This window comes from Schistocerca serialis, chromosome 2 (genome assembly GCF_023864345.2).
Source record: "Schistocerca serialis cubense isolate TAMUIC-IGC-003099 chromosome 2, iqSchSeri2.2, whole genome shotgun sequence".
Lineage (NCBI taxonomy): Eukaryota > Metazoa > Arthropoda > Insecta > Orthoptera > Acrididae > Schistocerca > Schistocerca serialis.
Window position 1 is genome coordinate 314245329 of NC_064639.1, and position 18691 is coordinate 314264019.

General features: G+C 44.5%; 1 protein-coding gene across 3 annotated transcripts in view; it reads left to right on the forward strand.

The window, feature by feature from the left end:
• Positions 1 to 15335: 15335 nt before the first annotated feature.
• LOC126457108 (uncharacterized) overlaps positions 15336 to 18691 on the forward strand; it is a 77915-nt gene continuing 74559 nt past the window's right edge. The window contains exon 1 of one of the 3 annotated variants that reach the window (XM_050093155.1): positions 15336 to 15468. Coding sequence is in view for 1 of the 3 variants with exons in the window: in XM_050093154.1 (XP_049949111.1) it covers positions 15365 to 15468 (104 nt within the window). In the remaining 2 variants the exon portion in view is untranslated. The remainder of the gene's footprint in view (positions 15469 to 18691) is intronic. The other 2 variants (XR_007585433.1, XM_050093154.1) reach the window with 2 other exon arrangements.

Here is an 18691-nt window from a genome sequence, read left to right on the forward strand (position 1 = left end):
TACTCTTTATCAGTATAACTCATACAACCCTTTCTTCTAACTTAACGATCTGAGAAGCACCTTTTCAAAAATTTATATATGCAAAAAATTTCAAAATTGATTTAGGTGTGGTAATGGCAGTATATTGACCTTCACATTGACCCCTGAACCAAATTTTAGCAAAAGTCAACTACTGCTGTTTTAGCAAAACATGATATATGCATTCTTACAATTATAACAAAAGTCAACAAATGCAGTATAATTACTCTCTCGTGTCTTGGCTCTCTTTCGACAGCAAGCAGTTAACAATAATGGAGTATACTGGTTGCTTTAAGTGATGTCACCCATTGTTGTAACAATGTTTAGTGTTGCAACCAGACTTCATTGCCATCAGAACACCTGCAGCTTTCTTTTAGACAATTATTCACTTGATGCTTACATGTACACCTACAAAGAAGTATTTCAAGTGGAAGCAGAGTGGAGAATGATTATTGTGAGGCTGAAAACATCTTACGGGTCAAAGCAAGTTCCAATGCCGATTCAAGAACACCTGATATGTACCTTATATGCAAAGCAAATCATGTAAAAAGGAACCTATCATTAAATGCAATCATGTACTTGAGGTTTTACCTTCAGAAGCTACAGGAACAAAAGACTGCAAAGCTGCTGAACTCTAATGTGAACATATTTCCCACTTTCATTGTCACATGACATCATTATATAAAATTGATCAAAATAAGTTTCTGTTAAAATTTCTTAATATTTCTTCACTTCCATGCAGAGTAGTGGACACCCAGAATACAAAAAGGAAGAAAATAGTGACAGTGAAGAATACCGTTAGAAAAATGAATGGTGAAGTAGTGCCTAAATTTTGTCCCATGAAAGAGGAAAGTTTCCAAAGGAAAGGAGAGGAGGTGATGAAGCAGGAAAGGGGGAAGCCATCGCCATTAAGAATGACATAAAAAAAATATAAATGCAGAGAGAGCCACCATGGAAGGGGATACTGTATGAGAGATTATTTCCCTTCAGATCTCACAGTCAATAAAATTTTCAAGAGATTCTGTGAAGAAAGAAAAAATTTTGGACTGAAACAATGCTCCTTATGAAAATACAAGCACACAGTTTACAAACATTTCAGTCTACCATTCAGGACACCTCATACCAATACCTACTCTACTTGTAAGGTTGGTTTAATGGAAATAAAATTAGAAACATGTCTGAAGAAGAAGAATGAATTACAAACTGTACACAGGTAACATAAAATTCTTGAAAAGTGTTTTTATCATATAGTGAAGAAAGGTGATCATACTGTCATTAAGATTTGCTTTGACATGTAACATTGCACGTCCCCCATTTTTTAATAAGATGTTTAACAAAGTACCGACTCTGACCAAAGTTGCCTTGTGTCTCTGTTATATTAGGCACAGGATATGCACCTGACACCATTTCCTGGTCCCCCCTGCGGGTCCGGGGATTAGAATAGGCCCGAGGTATTCCTGCCTGTCGTAAGAGGCGACTAAAAGGAGTCCATCCCCCTCACGGGGGTAGTTAGCGCCTGCGTCCGGAGACGGACGGTTTCACGACCTATAATCGTGGTCTTTTTGGTTTTTCACTTCTCGTTTCTTCCTTCCTTTTGTTGGTTCCTTTCTTTGCTCTTCTCCACTTCACTGTCTTCCATACTCTTTCCCTTGACTTCTCCTTGCCTTCTTCTCCTTGCCTTCTCATTGCCTCCTTCTCCTTGCTTTCTCATTGCCTTCTTCCCCTTGCCTTTTCTGGTCTCCGCCTCGGCGTTTGAGACAGTCTGTCCTCTTTCTCCCTCTCTCTTCTTTTTCCTCTTCTTCCTTCCTCCCTGTGCGTGTCTGAAGGCCGACCCACGCGTTCGCACGCGTAGCCGGTGACGGGGTAACGCGTAAGTCCCCGCCCTGGGTAGACATGTAAGGCACGCGCGTACCCCCTGGTAAAGGCCAGGCCCGGGGAGGGGTGATTGCCTGAGCTGATACCTTCTGACCATGCCGATTGGTCCCTCCGTCTGTTTCTCGGGAGGTGTGACCTGAGGTGTAAACATTCACCTAAGGCGGGAGTGCCCTCTGAGAGGGTCCCCACAAGGAAGGAGCGCGCCATCGGAGACGCTGGCAATCATGGGGGATTCCTCCGCAATGGATTCTACTCCATCGCTTTCGACTTCGACCCACAAACGGAAACGTGACCAGCCAACAGTGACAAAAGTACTACCGCCTGCCCCACAGTTCCTCGTAGTTTCTCGATCTGAGGACGGAAAGGATTTTTCCTCTGTCAACCCTTTCGTTATTCAGAAGGGCGTAGATGCCATAGCCGGATCTGTCAAATCTTGTACCAGGTTGCGTAACGGTACCTTATTACTAGAAACTGAGAGTGCCTTTCAGGCACAAAAACTGCTTCGGGCCACACTCTTGTACACGTTCCCTGTCCGGGTGGAGGCCCACCGCACTTTGAATTCGTCTCGTGGTGTAGTCTATAGTAGCTCTCTCGACGGATTGACTGACGAGGAGCTTCAATCTTTCCTCGCTGAGCAGGGCGTGACAGCTGTCCATCGGGTCATGAAAAAGGTCAATAATGACCTTGTACCGACCCGGACACTTTTCTTAACCTTCGATAGTGTTAAGCTGCCATCGCGCATCAAGGCGGGCTACGAGGTTATTTCTGTTCGCCCCTATGTCCCGACACCTACGCGCTGCTACCAGTGTCAGCGTTTCAATCACACTCGACAGTCTTGCTCCAATGCGGCTAAATGTGTCACTTGTGGCAGGGATGCCCATGAGGGTGACTGTCCACCTCCGTCTCCTCGTTGTGTGAACTGTCAGGGTGACCATGCCGCATCCTCCCGCGACTGTCCTGTCTATAAGGAAGAACGCTGTATCCAGGAAATTCGAGTCAAAGAGAAAGTGTCCACCTCGGCTGCTCGCAAGCTATTGGCTAGTAGGAAGCCCACGCTGCTCCCAGCGGGGAAATACAGCACTGTCCTCGCCTCTCCTCGGACTACCCGGGAGGTAGCAACCCAGACATGCGATCTGACCTTCAGCACCACGGTCGTCCGTTCGGCCAGTGCTGAGATCGCGCGGTCGGCGTCTCCTCTTCCTCCCATCACCCCACAGACACCAGCCACTTCCTCAGCTTCTGCTCAGTCAAAGACCCCGAAGTCAGATGCACGGGCCTTCAAGAAGGAACCATCCCGTGCAGACTTCCTCCGTCCCTCGACCTCCCAGCCTTCGACCGGTACTTCCACCAAACGTCCTTCTAAAAAGGCGCATAGGAAGCACAGTTCTCCTTCTCCGCCGCGGCGCCTTTCTTCTCCTGCGCCACCCAGCGGTTGCCGCCCCAGGCCGTCATCCGTTTCGCCTGGCCGCACCGCTGGTAGCCGAACATCTGGCCGTTCACCGGCGGAGGAAGCTCCCCCTCCCGGACATCCTCCCGAGATGGCCGATGACCCTATAGACCCCATGGACGATGACTGTCCGCCTCCTGCTAGCGGCGGCAGTGCTCGCTCGAAGCCAGGCCCTAAGCAGCCTTCGAGGTGACCCCTTCTCTCATCTTCCTTTTCTTACGATGGCACTTATTAACTGGAATATTCGCAGCATTCGCTCCAACCGAGAGGACTTGAAGTTGCTGCTCCGCTTGCATCGTCCGCTCGTCATAGCCCTCCAGGAAACGAAGCTACGCCCATGCGATCAAATTGCCTTGGCACACTACACCTCTGTGCGTTTTGACCTACCCCCTGTGGTAGGTATCCCCGCTCATGGAGGGGTTATGTTGCTGGTCCGGGATGATATTTACTACGATCCCATCACGTTGCACACCGGCCTGCAGGCAGTTGCCATCCGCATTACTCTCCCCACTTTTACGTTTTCCTTTTGTACCGTTTACGCTCCATCGTCATCTGCCGTTACCAGGGCAGACATGACGCAACTTATTGCTCAGCTACCTGCACCATTTTTGTTAACTGGAGACTTCAATGCCCACCATCCTCTTTGGGGCTCTCCAGCATCCTGCCCGAGGGGCTCCTTGTTAGCAGACCTTTTCAACCAGCTCAATCTTGTCTGCCTCAATACTGGCGCCCCTACTTTTCTTTCGGACACATCTCATACCTATTCCCATTTAGACCTCTCTATATGTACTCCCCAACTTGCACGCCGGTTTGAGTGGTATGCACTTGCTGATACATATTCGAGCGACCACTTCCCGTGTGTTATCCATCTCCTGCAGCATACTCCCTCTCCGTGCTCCTCTCGTTGGACCATCTCCAAGGCAGACTGGGGGCTCTTCTCTTCCAGGGCGACCTTTCAGGATCAAACCTTCACAAGCTGCGATCGTCAGGTCGCACACCTCACGGAAGTCATTCTCGCTGCTGCTGAATATTCCATCCCTCACCCTACTTCTTCTCCACGTCGCGTACCGGTCCCCTGGTGGACCGCAGCATGTAGAGACGCTTTACGTGCTCGTCGACGTGCTTTACGCACCTTTAAACGCCACCCTACAGTGGCGAATTGTATTAATTATAAACGATTACGTGCTCAGTGTCGTCGTATTATTAAAGAAAGCAAGAAAGCCAGCTGGGCTGCTTTCACAAGCACCTTCAACAGTTCTACTCCTTCTTCTGTTGTCTGGGGTAGCCTGTGCCGGCTATCTGGCACTAAGGTCCACTCCCCAGTTTCTGGCTTGAAGGTCGCGAATGAAGTCCTTGTGGCCCCTGAGGCTGTCTCCAATGCCTTCGGCCGCTTTTTCGCCGAGGTTTCGAGCTCCGCTCATTACCACCCTGCCTTCCTCCCCCGCAAACAGGCAGAGGAGGCTAGGCCACCTGACTTCCGCTCCTCGAATTGTGAAAGTTATAATGCCCCATTCACCATGCGGGAACTCGAAACCGCACTTGGCCGATCACGGTCCTCCGCTCCAGGGCCTGATTCTATTCATATTCAGATGCTGAAGAACCTTTCTCCTGCGGGTAAAGGTTTTCTTCTTCGTACATACAATCGCATCTGGATTGAGGGACATGTTCCCGCATGCTGGCGCGAGTCTATTGTTGTCCCGATTCCTAAGCCGGGGAAGGACAAGCACTTGCCTTCCAGTTATCGACCCATCTCGCTTACCAGCTGTGTCTGTAAAGTGATGGAGCGAATGGTTAACTCTAGATTGGTTTGGCTGCTCGAGTCTCGACGCCTACTTACCAATGTACAATGTGGATTTCGTAGGCGCCGCTCTGCTGTTGACCATCTGGTTACCTTGTCGACCTTCATTATGAATAACTTCTTGCGGAAGCGCCCGACCGCGGCTGTGTTCTTTGATTTGGAGAAGGCTTACGACACCTGTTGGAGGGCGGGCATTCTCCGCACCATGCATACATGGGGCTTTCGCGGTCGCCTCCCTCTTTTTATTCGTTCCTTTTTAATGGATCGACAGTTTCGGGTACGTGTGGGTTCTGTCCTGTCCGACACCTTTCGCCAGGAGAATGGGGTGCCACAGGGCTCAGTTTTGAGCGTCGCTCTCTTCGCCATCGCGATCAATCCAATAATGGATTGCCTCCCAGCTGATGTATCAGGCTCCCTTTTCGTGGACGATTTTACCATCTATTGCAGCGCGCAGTGTGCACGTGTCCTGGAGCGCTGTCTTCAGCGTTCTCTTGACCGTCTTTACTCCTGGAGTGTCGCCAATGGCTTCCGTTTTTCTGCCGAGAAGACGGTCTGTATTAACTTCTGGCGCTACAAAGAGTTTCTCCCACCGTCCTTACGACTCGGTCCCGTTGCTCTCCCAATCGTGGAGACAACCAAATTTTTAGGCCTTACATTTGACAGGAAACTTAGCTGGTCTCCACATGTGTCATATTTGGCTGCCCGTTGTACCCGTTCTTTAAATGTCCTCCGTGTTCTCAGTGGTCTGTCGTGGGGAGCGGATCGAACCGTCCTACTTCGTCTATATCGGTCGATCGTCCGCTCCAAGCTGGATTATGGGAGCTTCGTATACTCCTCTGCACGGCCATCCATCTTACGCCGCCTCAACTCCATACAACATCGGGGTTTACGACTTGCGATCGGAGCATTTTATACCAGTCCCGTAGAGAATCTTCATGCTGACGCTGGCGAATTGCCACTCACCTACCGGCGCGATATACTGCTTTGTCGGTATGCCTGTCGGCTACTGTCAATGCCCGACCATCCGTCTTATCGTTCCTTTTTTGACGACTCTCTTGACCTTCAATACGGGTTGTATGTCTCTGCCTTGCTACCCCCTGGAGTTCGCTTTCGTCGCCTCCTTCAACACCTTCATTTTTCACTCCCTGCAACCTTTCAAGTGGGCGAGAGCCGCACGCCACCTTGGCTCCAGGCTCAGGTCCGCGTTCACCTCGACCTCAGCTCGCTCCCAGAAGAGGTCACCCCCGGTTCGGTCTACCACTCCCGTTTTTTGGAACTTCGTTCGAAGTTCAACAACATGACTTTCATTTATACAGATGGCTCTAAGACCAATGACGGGGTCGGGTGTTCCTTTATTGTCCGGGCACAAAGTTTCCAATACCGGCTCCATGGCCATTGTTCGGTCTTCACAGCTGAGCTCTTGGCCCTCTACCAGGCTGTTCTTTACATCTGCCGCCACCGACATTCTGCTTATGTCATCTGCTCAGATTCCCTGAGCGCCATCCAGAGCCTCAGTGATCCGTACCCGGTTCACCCTTTCGTACACCGGATCCAACGCTCTCTTCAGCAGCTGGTGGACGTCGGTACGCCAGTTAGCTTTATGTGGGTTCCTGGCCATGTCGGTATCCCTGGGAACGAAGCTGCAGATGCCGCGGCCAAGGCTGCGGTCCTCCAGCCTCGGACAGCTTCTTGTTGTGTCCCTTCGTCCGATTTTAGCAGGGTCATTTGTCGGCGCGTTGTGTCGCTGTGGCATGCCGATTGGGCTGCACTTACCGACAACAAGCTTCGGGCCTTAAAACCTCTTCCTGTGGCTTGGACGTCCTCCTCACGCCCTTCTCGGCGGGAGGAGGTCGTTTTAGCAAGGTTAAGAATTGGACACTGCCGGTTCAGCCATCGCCATCTGCTGACGGCTGAGCCGGCGCCGTTCTGCCCATGTGGGCACTTGCTGACGGTTAGACACATTTTAATGTCCTGTCCAGATCTTAACACACTGCGCCTCGATCTTAACCTGCATAATACTTCAGATGCCATTTTAGCGGATGACCCACGAGCAGCTGCTCGTGTTCTTTGTTTTATCAATTTGACAAACCTCGCTAAGGACATTTGATGATGTTTTTTTAATCCTATGCCTGTCAGTCTGTCTTTTATTGTGTTTTCCCTTTTAGTTGTTGTTGTCAACTTGTGCCTCGCGGTGCATTCTTAGAGTAGTCAGGGCGCTAATGACCATTGAAGTTGTGCGCACAAAAAAAAAAAAAAAAAAAAAAAAAAAAAAAAAAAAAAAAAAAAAAAAAAAAAAAAACCATTTTCTGGTTGAGGAACCAGTAGTCACAACAGAAACTGTATGTTTGGCCACCATCTGGTGATTTTTTCATTACAATCACAATGGGAGCAGCCAGGGACTACAACTAGGTTCTATGATGCCACCTATAAGTTTCTGTTCTACAGACTCATTTATAATTGGTTGTAAAGGCCTTGGAATTTGATACAGTCATTTGCAGATGGATGCTTCACTTCCAGTGGGAATTTGGTGCTGAACAAATGGTGTTACAGATAATGGACCCGACAGCTTAAATAGTTCCATGTACTCACTCAACAGTTTTTTCACTAATGCTCTACCCTGTGCTTCAAGATGTGCTACGTTACTCCTTAGTGCTGACTAGTTGACAGACCCTGCTGGAATTGTTTAATTTTCTGCAAAGTCATGGCGTAGTTCATCCTCATCTAACACTTGTAAATTCACAACCAAGGTACCCTGTGACAATTTTACTTCTTTGGGGCCAAAGTTATCAATACTAACAGGTACTACACTTGTGTTTTCTACCTCCTGAACGTAGGACACACTACATCATATAAAACAACTAACTGCATCTAATATTTCCTTATCCACCAAAGGTTCAACAATACACAATGAGTTCAGTAGCAGGTCAGTACCAACATCACCTTTCCTGTACCATTTGGTATGTGATCCCATGAATTGACCTTAAGGGATTTTGTACACAGTTTAATTGGTTTCCCCTGGCCATAAGGAGGACAGTGAAGGTATTCCAGCTGCAGAGCCTAGCTGAAACAAAGTTCCATCCAGTTTTACAGTATCTACATCACCACCACACACCCAACGGTGTGTGGTGGTGTATGCTGTTGCAGGTGAATTATGGCATGACATGCAGCCAGGAAACTGAGTCCAAGAATAACATTGTACCTACCACTAACCACTGGAAGAATTTCTGCATCCACCTGGAAGTTAATCCCCCCCAGAACATTAACACTCCAGCACCAGGTGAATTTACATGCCCTCCACCTGTGCCACTTAAATTCCAGCATGATGCACTTAACCTATTTGCCCCAAATAGTTGCCTACTTGCAACCAGTACCTGGGAAACAGAATCCAACAACATTTTACATAACTCATTCCCCACATAGCCAGTCAGAAAAAGTCTGCCACTGCTTTCTTACATCACCATTATTAATGGTCAGTGACATAGTGCTCTCATTCATGTTGCTTAACTCGCAACTCCGCTGACCCACTTTCATGGTGGTACCATACCGCTGAGCTGTGCAGCAGAATGTAAAATGCATATGGCTTCTGGCTCCCAAATTCCTTCACATTTTAGCTAGCTTCATTACTATAAAACTCTCATCTTTAACTAACTTTACCATTCTAATCAAGTGACCTTCTACATCTTTTTGGCTTATTAGAGAAGACTCTTCCATAAGTGAATATTTTTTTTGTTTTCTACCGCTATGTTTAATTTTAAGATCTAACTGGAATGATCTGAAAGTCCAAGTTACGTACAACAACATCACACATTTTTTCTCAGTATCAGTTGTATATCATTAATGATGGACACTGAATGCTGATATCATATGTCATGATGTTCTGTAGCAGATTGTATAGCAATATCAGTACAGTGTACGCTGCATTGAACTCAACCCTTATGGCTGTAGCCTCTATCCTTTTGAGTTGAGGGAGCTCTATGTTCAAATGGCTCTAAGCTCTATGGGACTTAACATCTGAGGTCATCAGTCCCCTAGAACTTAGTACTTAAACCTAACTAACCTAAGGACATCACACACATCCATGCCTGAGGCAGAACTTGAACCTGCAACCATAGCAGTCGTGTGGTTCCAGACTGAAGCGCCCAGAACCGCTCGGCCACACCGGCTGGCGGAGCTCTTTGTCTGTGTGCTCTATGTCATTGTGTATGATGATTACTGTGCCACCTCCTGCCCTGTCATTGGTTGGTCAGTACAATAGATGCCATAAACTGCAATGCATAGCTGTCTGTGCAGTTTGAGTAGTGTTTCATCTCACAAGAATGATCCAGATGCTGTTTCACTCATGAACACAACTAGTTCAGTCCTTGTGTTGTAGATCCCATTGGCATTCCAAAACAAGATCTTTATCAGAGTTCTGTTGTTTGGGTAGTAGTGTGGATGTGGTGTATTGTACATGAAAGAGAGTGGTAAGTGTGGTGAGAGAAGTTTGTATGATAGCCATGAGCTGGTCGGGTGTGGCTGCCATGAACTGTGTGCACAAAGTGGTGGTGAGGTTTAGGACCATCACAAGGATTTTAAGCCATGTGAGACCAGGGAACAGTGACTCCACTAATTGTTGTCAGGATGTTGTTTGTGTTGGCCAGTGAGGCAGTAGGTGTTTTGTTGACCACTGGTTCTGGCATTGGTGTGAGGGATGGGTTGGCTTGTGTGTTGGCAGTTTGTGTTTCTGCTTGTGTCACCTCTGTTGTTGCTGTCGTGAGGGAGTAGTAGTGTGGGTCAGAGTTTTGCTGTCTGCTTGACTGTGTACTTGTGTGTAGTCAGCCTGCCATTGGTCTGTTTATTGTGATGTGATGGTGTTCCCTCTTCTGTTGTTGGTTTCCCCTCTCCTTCTCTGGTTTCTGAGTTTCCCTTTTGTGGGTGCACCTGCTGCGGTTGCATGTGTGTCACACAGTATGTGATTACAGGGAGTGGAGTTGTGTTCTGCTCAGGTGCCTGTGTTGTAGCCAGTGCAGGTGTAGTGGATTGTGTTATCTGAACAGGCTATCTGTTTGTTGCTGGGGGTGTTGGTTATGTGCGTGGCAGATGCTGAGGGTCCACTATCCTCCACTGCTGGTGCCAGCGACTGCATCAGAGAAGGAGACGCCACTCCTCACTGTGTGTGTGTGTGGGGGGTGGGGGGTGGGGACTGGGGGGGGGTTGGACTTGTTCTGATAATGACTTGGTTGTTTTTGCACCTCAGCACCTCTTTGTGTACTTTGCACCCTCTGTAGTTGGCTGTATGGGGTCCACCACAGTTAAAGCATTTGTGTAGGTCTGTTGTGTTGTGCACTGTTGTGTTGCATGGTTGCATGTATGTTTACAGCAATGGAGTGTCAGGCTGCAATGTTTAGCCACATGACTAAATTGCTGGTTGTGGTGGCATTGTTTGGGGAGTTGTGGTGGTTCATATACTTCTGCTCTCATGGCCACGAGTAGGAAGAACTTTACCTTCAGCATGTCATAGGAATGCACCATTTCAGTCAGGTCCACCATCTAGTTGGGTATATTTTTGCATGTTCGGAATCCCATTGTGTGGCTCATGCTTACACAGTCCAGCCAAGGGCAATGAACTCTTCTTGTACTGTTGCATTTGGATTTTGTATGTTCATTCCCTTTGTAACATACTTCTGTGTCCTTTCATCAGCAGTACTGTATGTGTAATGTTCTACTTTTTGTTCTTTAAGGAAGTCAAGTAGATCTTTGTATTCAGCCCTTGTTATCACGTATAGTGAGTCATTGCCCCTGAAAGTTTGGAGTAGGATTTTGTGTCAGCCTGCTTACTCACAAATGCTTTGTTGAGGGCACTTAGATCCCCTTTCTTGTAAATGATGACTGGGGGAAAACCAGTCTGCGTTGTGTTACGGTATGCACAATGGAGGATAGGTGGTTGTTTTGCACTTGTGCAGAGCGTTTCATGTTGTTATCCCTTGTGTGTATGGTGCTAGTGGTTGGAGCTGTGGGTGTTGGCAAGAGTACTTGGCAGATGCCTTGTGAGTTTGTGCACTTTTTTCATACACTCTCCACAGACCATGAGCACGTCAGCTTTTTTTGGGTTTGTAAATCCCATCTTCCACACGTGAACTACTGCTTGAACTGTCACACACTATCTGACTAGCAAGTAGCAGTGCGCTCAAGGAACACACAAGCATACTGTAAGCAAAAGTAACAAGATTTACCTAGCAACGATGTAGGTTGAATGGCAGTGTGAAAACTTTTGAAAATACGGTATCTCATAAATGAATTGCACTAGATTCCTGCAACAAACACCACCGAAATTCTGATTTACCCTACATTTAGTTTGTTAAGTCAACAAGCATTGTTCCATTTAAAAAAGTGTATGTCTGCATAAAAAGACACCTTCTAAGTACTGTTACAGCCTCTGTATTGGCAAACAATATGAGCCCCTGACTACCTATCCATTCTGTGAAACCGCATGTCGATAGCACTTTCTATTTTCACAATATTTTCGTGGTGCAAGTTTCAGGTGATTCAGCCCATATAATCCCTTCCTTTCCCATGATCCACCATCTTTCATTGTCGTTCCGCTATAATGACATGCTGTATTATATGAGTTTAGAACTACATGTATTATTTCAAACCTAATTCACAAATCTTGTATTTTGCTATCAATAGTCTGAATTTGTGCTGCCAGCAATTTCTGTGATGGAGTTGCAACTATTGTTTTAGTTTTGAAACTATTTTTGTATTTTTTTATATCCTTGATTATCAGTCTCGCCAGATAATCTTTCCCAAAACCATTTAGATGTAGTCCATGTTGTGTGTGGAATTTACACCCTATATTACTTAAGTGAATGCTTTTCACATTTTTAAAATATCTGCAGATTTTACAAACTGGATTATTGTTACTTTTTACTTCTATGTTAACACATTACTGTCTCACAATACCATGGTGATGTGGAATACTGACAATTATTGCATTTATAAGTGTGAATTTTTTCTGACAATATTTGAGATGGCATGTAGCACTGGTATTTTATTGTTATAGGTATGTCTGAACCTCCAAGAAATATCACAAAGTCTTTAACATGTAGAGTTTTAAGATCTGCAGATGCAGTCATCTTCCTAGTTTCAGCAAGTGGGGCCCATGATCATGGTTGTCCAAAAGCACAAGCAGTTTTGTATTATTAATTCTGAGCTCCAATATTTTTAGATTTATTATTGAAATTAAACTTAATTGTAATAGGTATAGATTTACTACTTAAAGTGAAATATGAAAATTTGTGCCAGATCAGGACTTGAACCCAAATTTCCCTCTTATTGTGAGCATTTGTCTTCCAATTATGCTGTCCAAGCACACTCCATGGACCAACCCAAACTTCCATATGTCACACACCTATCTGTAGACAAAGATGTGAATTGTCTGCTAGTACTTCACGAGTGCAATGTAAACTCTTTGATTCTCTGTATTGTATCAGACCAAAAAGAAAGTAAAGACATAGATGCTCCATGCACTCTTACAATTTTTGGTGGCTCATTGTAATTAATTATTATGTTGTTATGTTGTATGCATAAATAAACTGCATTTACACCCAACATTTTGTGACCCCGAGTTTCTGAATTATGTGCTGGAATGGATACATTGCAAGCTGAAAAATTAAACTGCATAACCGACTGATTAAATGCACCATATATAAGTTTTCATGTCAATTGTGCCACAAGTAATCTTGTGAACAAACACATCACATGATCAACATCTACCATGATAAGCACAGCACTGACTTACCAGCATCAAACATGATCCTTAACCTGATTGTAGTAAAACTCTCCCACTCTGGTTGGATAATCCAGTTCTATGGTTCGCCCAACTTGAGAGCCAGCTTTTCGTGGCTCGCATTACCTCAGGTGAACAGACATACAGTTACTTAATGAGGAAATGGCCACTGAAGTACAAGACATCCTAAGTTTGCTGCCAAGTACTGAAAGATATGCCTCTGTCAAGCATGTGCTTGTAATGCACCTGTTACAGTCAGAAGCTAAGTGACTTCAAAAATTGCTTGACACTGAAGAACTCAGTGATTGCACACTATCTCAACTACTTAATCATCTTCACATGCTAGTAGGTAACATAATTAATCATGATATTATGTAGGATATATGGCTTTCCATATGGAAGAATATGGCTATATTCTTACTTACCTGCAAATGCACAGAAAATTCTTACAGTATGTGCTGGTGGAATCAATGCTCTTGCTCAAACTGCTGACACAATAGTTAAGATGTATCCGTCAATGAGCATCACAACAGTCTCCACCAAAATAGACAATTCTCTGGAAGCACAACAAGTGCAAGTGGCTGAACTGTTGATACAAGTCACAACCCTATAAATATGACACTCTGCGCATGCATCATGATGATCTTCCAGCAGAAACAAGTGTTTGCCTGCCAGGGAGAATACCTGCTGGCATCACAAAAAATTTGGAGCTGAAGCTCGGCAAAGTTGACCACCCTGTGATAAGAGAAATGCTGCCAGGAATCAGTAGCAATGGCGGCTGATTTCAAGCTGAACAACCATTGACTTTTTATATCAAAGCACTCTGCTCAGCTACAATTTCTTGTTGACACAAGTGCGGATCTCTCAATTTACCCTTCTTCTCATCTTCCATGGCTGAAAACCAGTGGTAATCATCTACAGGGTGTACATAAAGTCCGGGAACACTTTCAATTATTTATTGCACAAGAACCAAGCATTGTACAAATATCATATATATGTCATTTTGAAGAGAAACCCTGAAAGGTTTTTTTTTTTTTTTTCATGGATACCACCGCAGCATAGTTTGGTAATTTGCCGATTGTCAGCACTAGTCACAAACATGGTGAGTTCAGGTGCAGAGCAAGCTTTCTGTGTGTTGGAGTTCGAGAAAAACAAGTGTGCTTCAGCTGTTCAACGGATGTTTAGAACCAAGCACGGTAAGAAGCCACCAACAAGGAAGGCCATTTACCACTGGCACAACAAATTCGTCATGACAGGTTGCTTGTGCTCGGCAAAGTGAAGCGGACGTCCCAGTGTGAGTGAAGTGAATGTGGAGCATGTATGAGAGACATTCATAAGGAGTCCAAAGAAATTGGTGCATCGTGCATCCTGTGAACTAAAAATGGCTCCAATGACAGTGTGGAAAGTCCTGCAACAGAAGCTGTTATGAAACCTTTCAAATTGGAGCTAGTGCAGAAGCTCAATAATGACAGCAAAGACAAGCATTTTGAGCTCTGTTCACAGTTACAACAATTGAATGAGGATGGGGATGGCATTGTTGATTGCTTAATTTTTAGTGGCAAAGCCACTTTTCACACTAATGAGAAAGTGAACAGGCATTATTGTCAAATCTGGGATACAAAGCATCCACACGAATGCTTTGAATTTGAGCATGATTTCCCAAAGGTAAATGTTTTTTGTGCCTTGTCACATCAAAAACTGTATGGACCATTCTTCTTCGCCAAGAGCGCTGTTGCTGGATATCCAAACTTGGACATGTTGCAGCAATGGCTGATGCCTCAAATGCAATTGGACTCTCTGTTCACCTTTCAGCAGGATGGGGCTCCACCCCATTTTCATCGTGAAGCTCGTGGGTACCTGAACACAGAGCTGCTGCATCGATGGATCAACCGTGCTACAGAAGGAGACAGCTGTTTCGTGAAATGGCCTCCCCAGTCACCAAATTTTTCTCCATGTGACTTTTTTCTGTGGGGACACATTAATGATCTGCCTCTACCACGTGATGTAGCAGAGCTCCGGGAGAGAATACAGGAAGTGACTGCCACAGTTGACAATGCCATGCTGGGACAAGTATGGCAAGAATTCAATTACCCAATTGACATCTGCCGGCTCACTCATAGTTCGCATATTGAATGTTTGTAAAAAATCTTTCAGAGTTTCTCTTCCAAATGCAATATGTATGACATCTGCACAATGTTTAGTTCTTGTACAATAAATAATTGAAAGTGTTCCCGGACTTTATGTACACCCTGATTGTACTGCAGGTGACTCTCTCATTAAGACATCTGGCTAAATCAGCTTATATTTAAATTTCAATCTTTGATGAGAATTCTTGTGGAGATTCATTGTTGCTGATGTGGTGTATCTGATTGTTGGAGCAGATAGTTATCTTTTTATAGTTTCCTCCCAGATCTCTGCAGCCAGTGCCTGCTTGAGTCTAGTCATAGGCACCTATGACATGCCAACCATGTTGGTAGCAAAGAGATTACAGGTGATTCACCGTACAACAACCTACTTCATCAGTTCTCCACAGTCATCCCTCTGGAACCTACTCCAACACTGGTAAGACACTTCACAGTACACCACATTGTCACTATGTCAAGACTACCAGTTCGGGGATGGTCTTCTTGTCTGCATCCAGAAAAACTAGAGATTGCCGAGCAAGAGTTCTCTTTTATGTCAGCACAAGGGACTTTTCACCCTTCGAGTAGTAGCTGGGCATTTCCATAGATATTGTTCCTAAGAATATTAATGGGTGGCACCCACACAGTGATTGCTGTCAGCTGAACGCCAGAATGGTACCTGATTGTTATCCTGTGCCACTTATTGAAGACTTTGCTATGTGTATTCGTTGTATGACTGTTTTCTCCACAATAGAGCTCCTTGCTTTTTAGCATATACCAATTGCATCAAAAGGTGTACCCAAAAGCAGTGTTTGTACTCCATTTGGGCTTTACAAATTTGTGTGAGTGTCATTTGGTTTGTGCAGTGCCACCCAGATTTTCCAACACATCATGGATGTTACATCTACATTGATGACCTGCTTGCAATATCATCTAGTGAGTCAGAGTATCTAGCACACCTACAACAACTATTCACTAGACTACAAGAACATGATTTAGTGATTAACCCGCAAAAAATGAGTCTTTGGAGCTATACAAGTAAAGTTCTTAGGATACCTTATCAATGCACAAGGGATACTACAATCTCAAGACAGAGTGAAAGCCATTTCTCAGTTGTCCCAACCCACTGCTGTATGAGAACTACATCATTTCTTGGGCTTGACCAACTTTTATAGATTTTTGTGAGTAATCATGCACTGTTGGCAGCAACTCTCAATGAAATGTTAAAAGGTTCACCTAAATCTGGAGACACACTCCAATGGACTGATAAAAGGAAAGCATCTTTGACCCAAGGGAAAGTGGTTATTGCAGAGGCAGCATTGTCAGCACATCCTCTTCCTGATGCACCTCTCTCAGTTATGGTAGATGCACCATCAACTGCAATTGGAGCAGTGCTACAAGACTGTGTGCAACATGACTGGAAACCTCTAGCTCTCTTTAGCAATAAATTATTGCCTTTGCAAGTAAATTGGTCAACTTAACGCTGATGAGCTCTATGTTGCATATTCAGTCAGAAAACTTAGGCACATCCTTGAGGGTAGACATTTTACTGTTCTCACAGATCATAAGCATCTAGTGGTTGCTTTCCGGCAGAAGCCAAACAAGGCATCAACACACCAGCCATGACACCTGGACTTAGTAACACTTGCAACACCCAGGAAGATGACAGTGAATCGAAAGCATACCTTGAAGCATACCCTGAAGCATCATCAGGCTTGCAGCTCTGATGAACCTGGGTACCAAGAGCAAACACTGTGCCATACTGCAACATTACCAATCCCAGAAGCATGACTGTTCATTACTACAGATTTTCACAAACAAGCCATTTCATCTCTTCACAGCCTCACTCATCCAGGTGTAAAGGCTACTATATGACTGGTGAAGAAGGCATTTATCTGGCCAAATATTTAGAGAGATTGTAGGGCATTTCTTAGCTAGTGCAATACTTGTTGAGCAACGAAGTAACTTGGCACATAACAGCTCCGCTTAGTACCTTCACCCCAACGAATCAAAATTTTGAACATTTCCACATTGACATGGTTAGGCCTTTTCCACCATCAGACCTGCCTGACAGCAACTGACTATTTCTCTCATTGACCTGAAATGTATCCTGTGAAAGACAACAGCTGCAACTGCAGCCATGACCTTTTTCTGTGACTGGATCCCACTCTTCAGTATTCCTCTCCATGTCATTACTGATCAGGACAAGCAATCTGAATCATACTTCTTTAAAGCTATCTCAAATTGCTTGGCATGAACCACAGTAGAACCTGCACCTACCACCCCACTGCTAATGGTCTTGTGGAACGGCTTCATCATTAATTAAAGGCTTTGCTTCGATTCCGTGCCACTGAGCATTGGGCTGACAGCCTACCTCTTTGTTTTACTAGGTCTCTGGATAGCCTTTAAACAAGACCTGAATTAGTGTATGGCCAAACACTTTGATTACCGGGAGAGTCCTTTACTGACATAGCAGACTGTGTTATTGAAGCTTCGGATTTTGTGCAACATCTTCACACACATATCTGCAAGCTCTGGCATGCCATTTATAAAGAACATTCTACCCACTGAACATTGATTTTCTGCAACTTAATGTCATGCAAGTAAGTTTTCATCTGACACAATGCTATTCGAAAACTTTTCCAACCACCATCTGACGGCCCACACACAGTACTGGCACACCACAATAAGACGTTTGTTGCTGGTATCAATGGCACTTCTGTCACAATATCCATCAATAGCCTCAAGCCAGCCTTTACACCAGCTCACTCTGAGACGCTAACTACAAGTAGTTCTACAGGGACACCAGACACACCTAGTCTTCCACTGCTGCCACCCATGCTTCCAAGTGAACCTCAAGTCATAACTCATTTTGGACATTGCGTATGTTTCACTGTCTGATATCATTTATACTAGGGATGGAGTGATTAAAACAGTGATGTGAATCATCTGCTAATATCTTATGAGTGCAGTGTAATCTCTTTGATTCTCTGCTTTTGAAGTATAGATGCTCCTTGCAGTCTTACAATTTTTGGTTGATCGTTGAATTAATTATTATGTTGTTATGCTGTGTGCATAAGAAAAATTGCAGTTACACATGACATTTCATTTCTGTTCTTCTTATAGATAATTAATTCATTTACCCCTAAGCACACATCTCCTGATTCCTCTGCAGGTTTTAGAATCAAAACAAAACAACCTGAAATCATAGACTATTGTTATCATTTTCATATATAATGAACTACAGTCACAAGTTGCCAATCAGGCTATCTGAGTGCATATGTTGCTTTAGCTTGTACACCTATGCCTGTTACAGTTAAGCTGAATTTCTAGAATAAATTTCTGTGTTTGAAACTGTAGTTCATCATCAAATATAAATACCAATATTTTCAGTTTGGTCATTGTTTTGTGTTGTTTCACTAAACACTCAAACACAACTTAAGAACTTATAAGAACAAAATGATATTTCTATTAAGGTAACAGGAAAACACATGGTAAAAATTACTAGTTTCCTAAAACTTTTTGAGGTTATTTAATTTATGATAAATGTAGAAAATATATGCTCCTCTTTAAGCGAAACTAGATGTGACATAACATGTTAGTTACAATGTCTGCTACAAACACTTAATCACAAACGCCATTTCACTACAAATTAGATTATG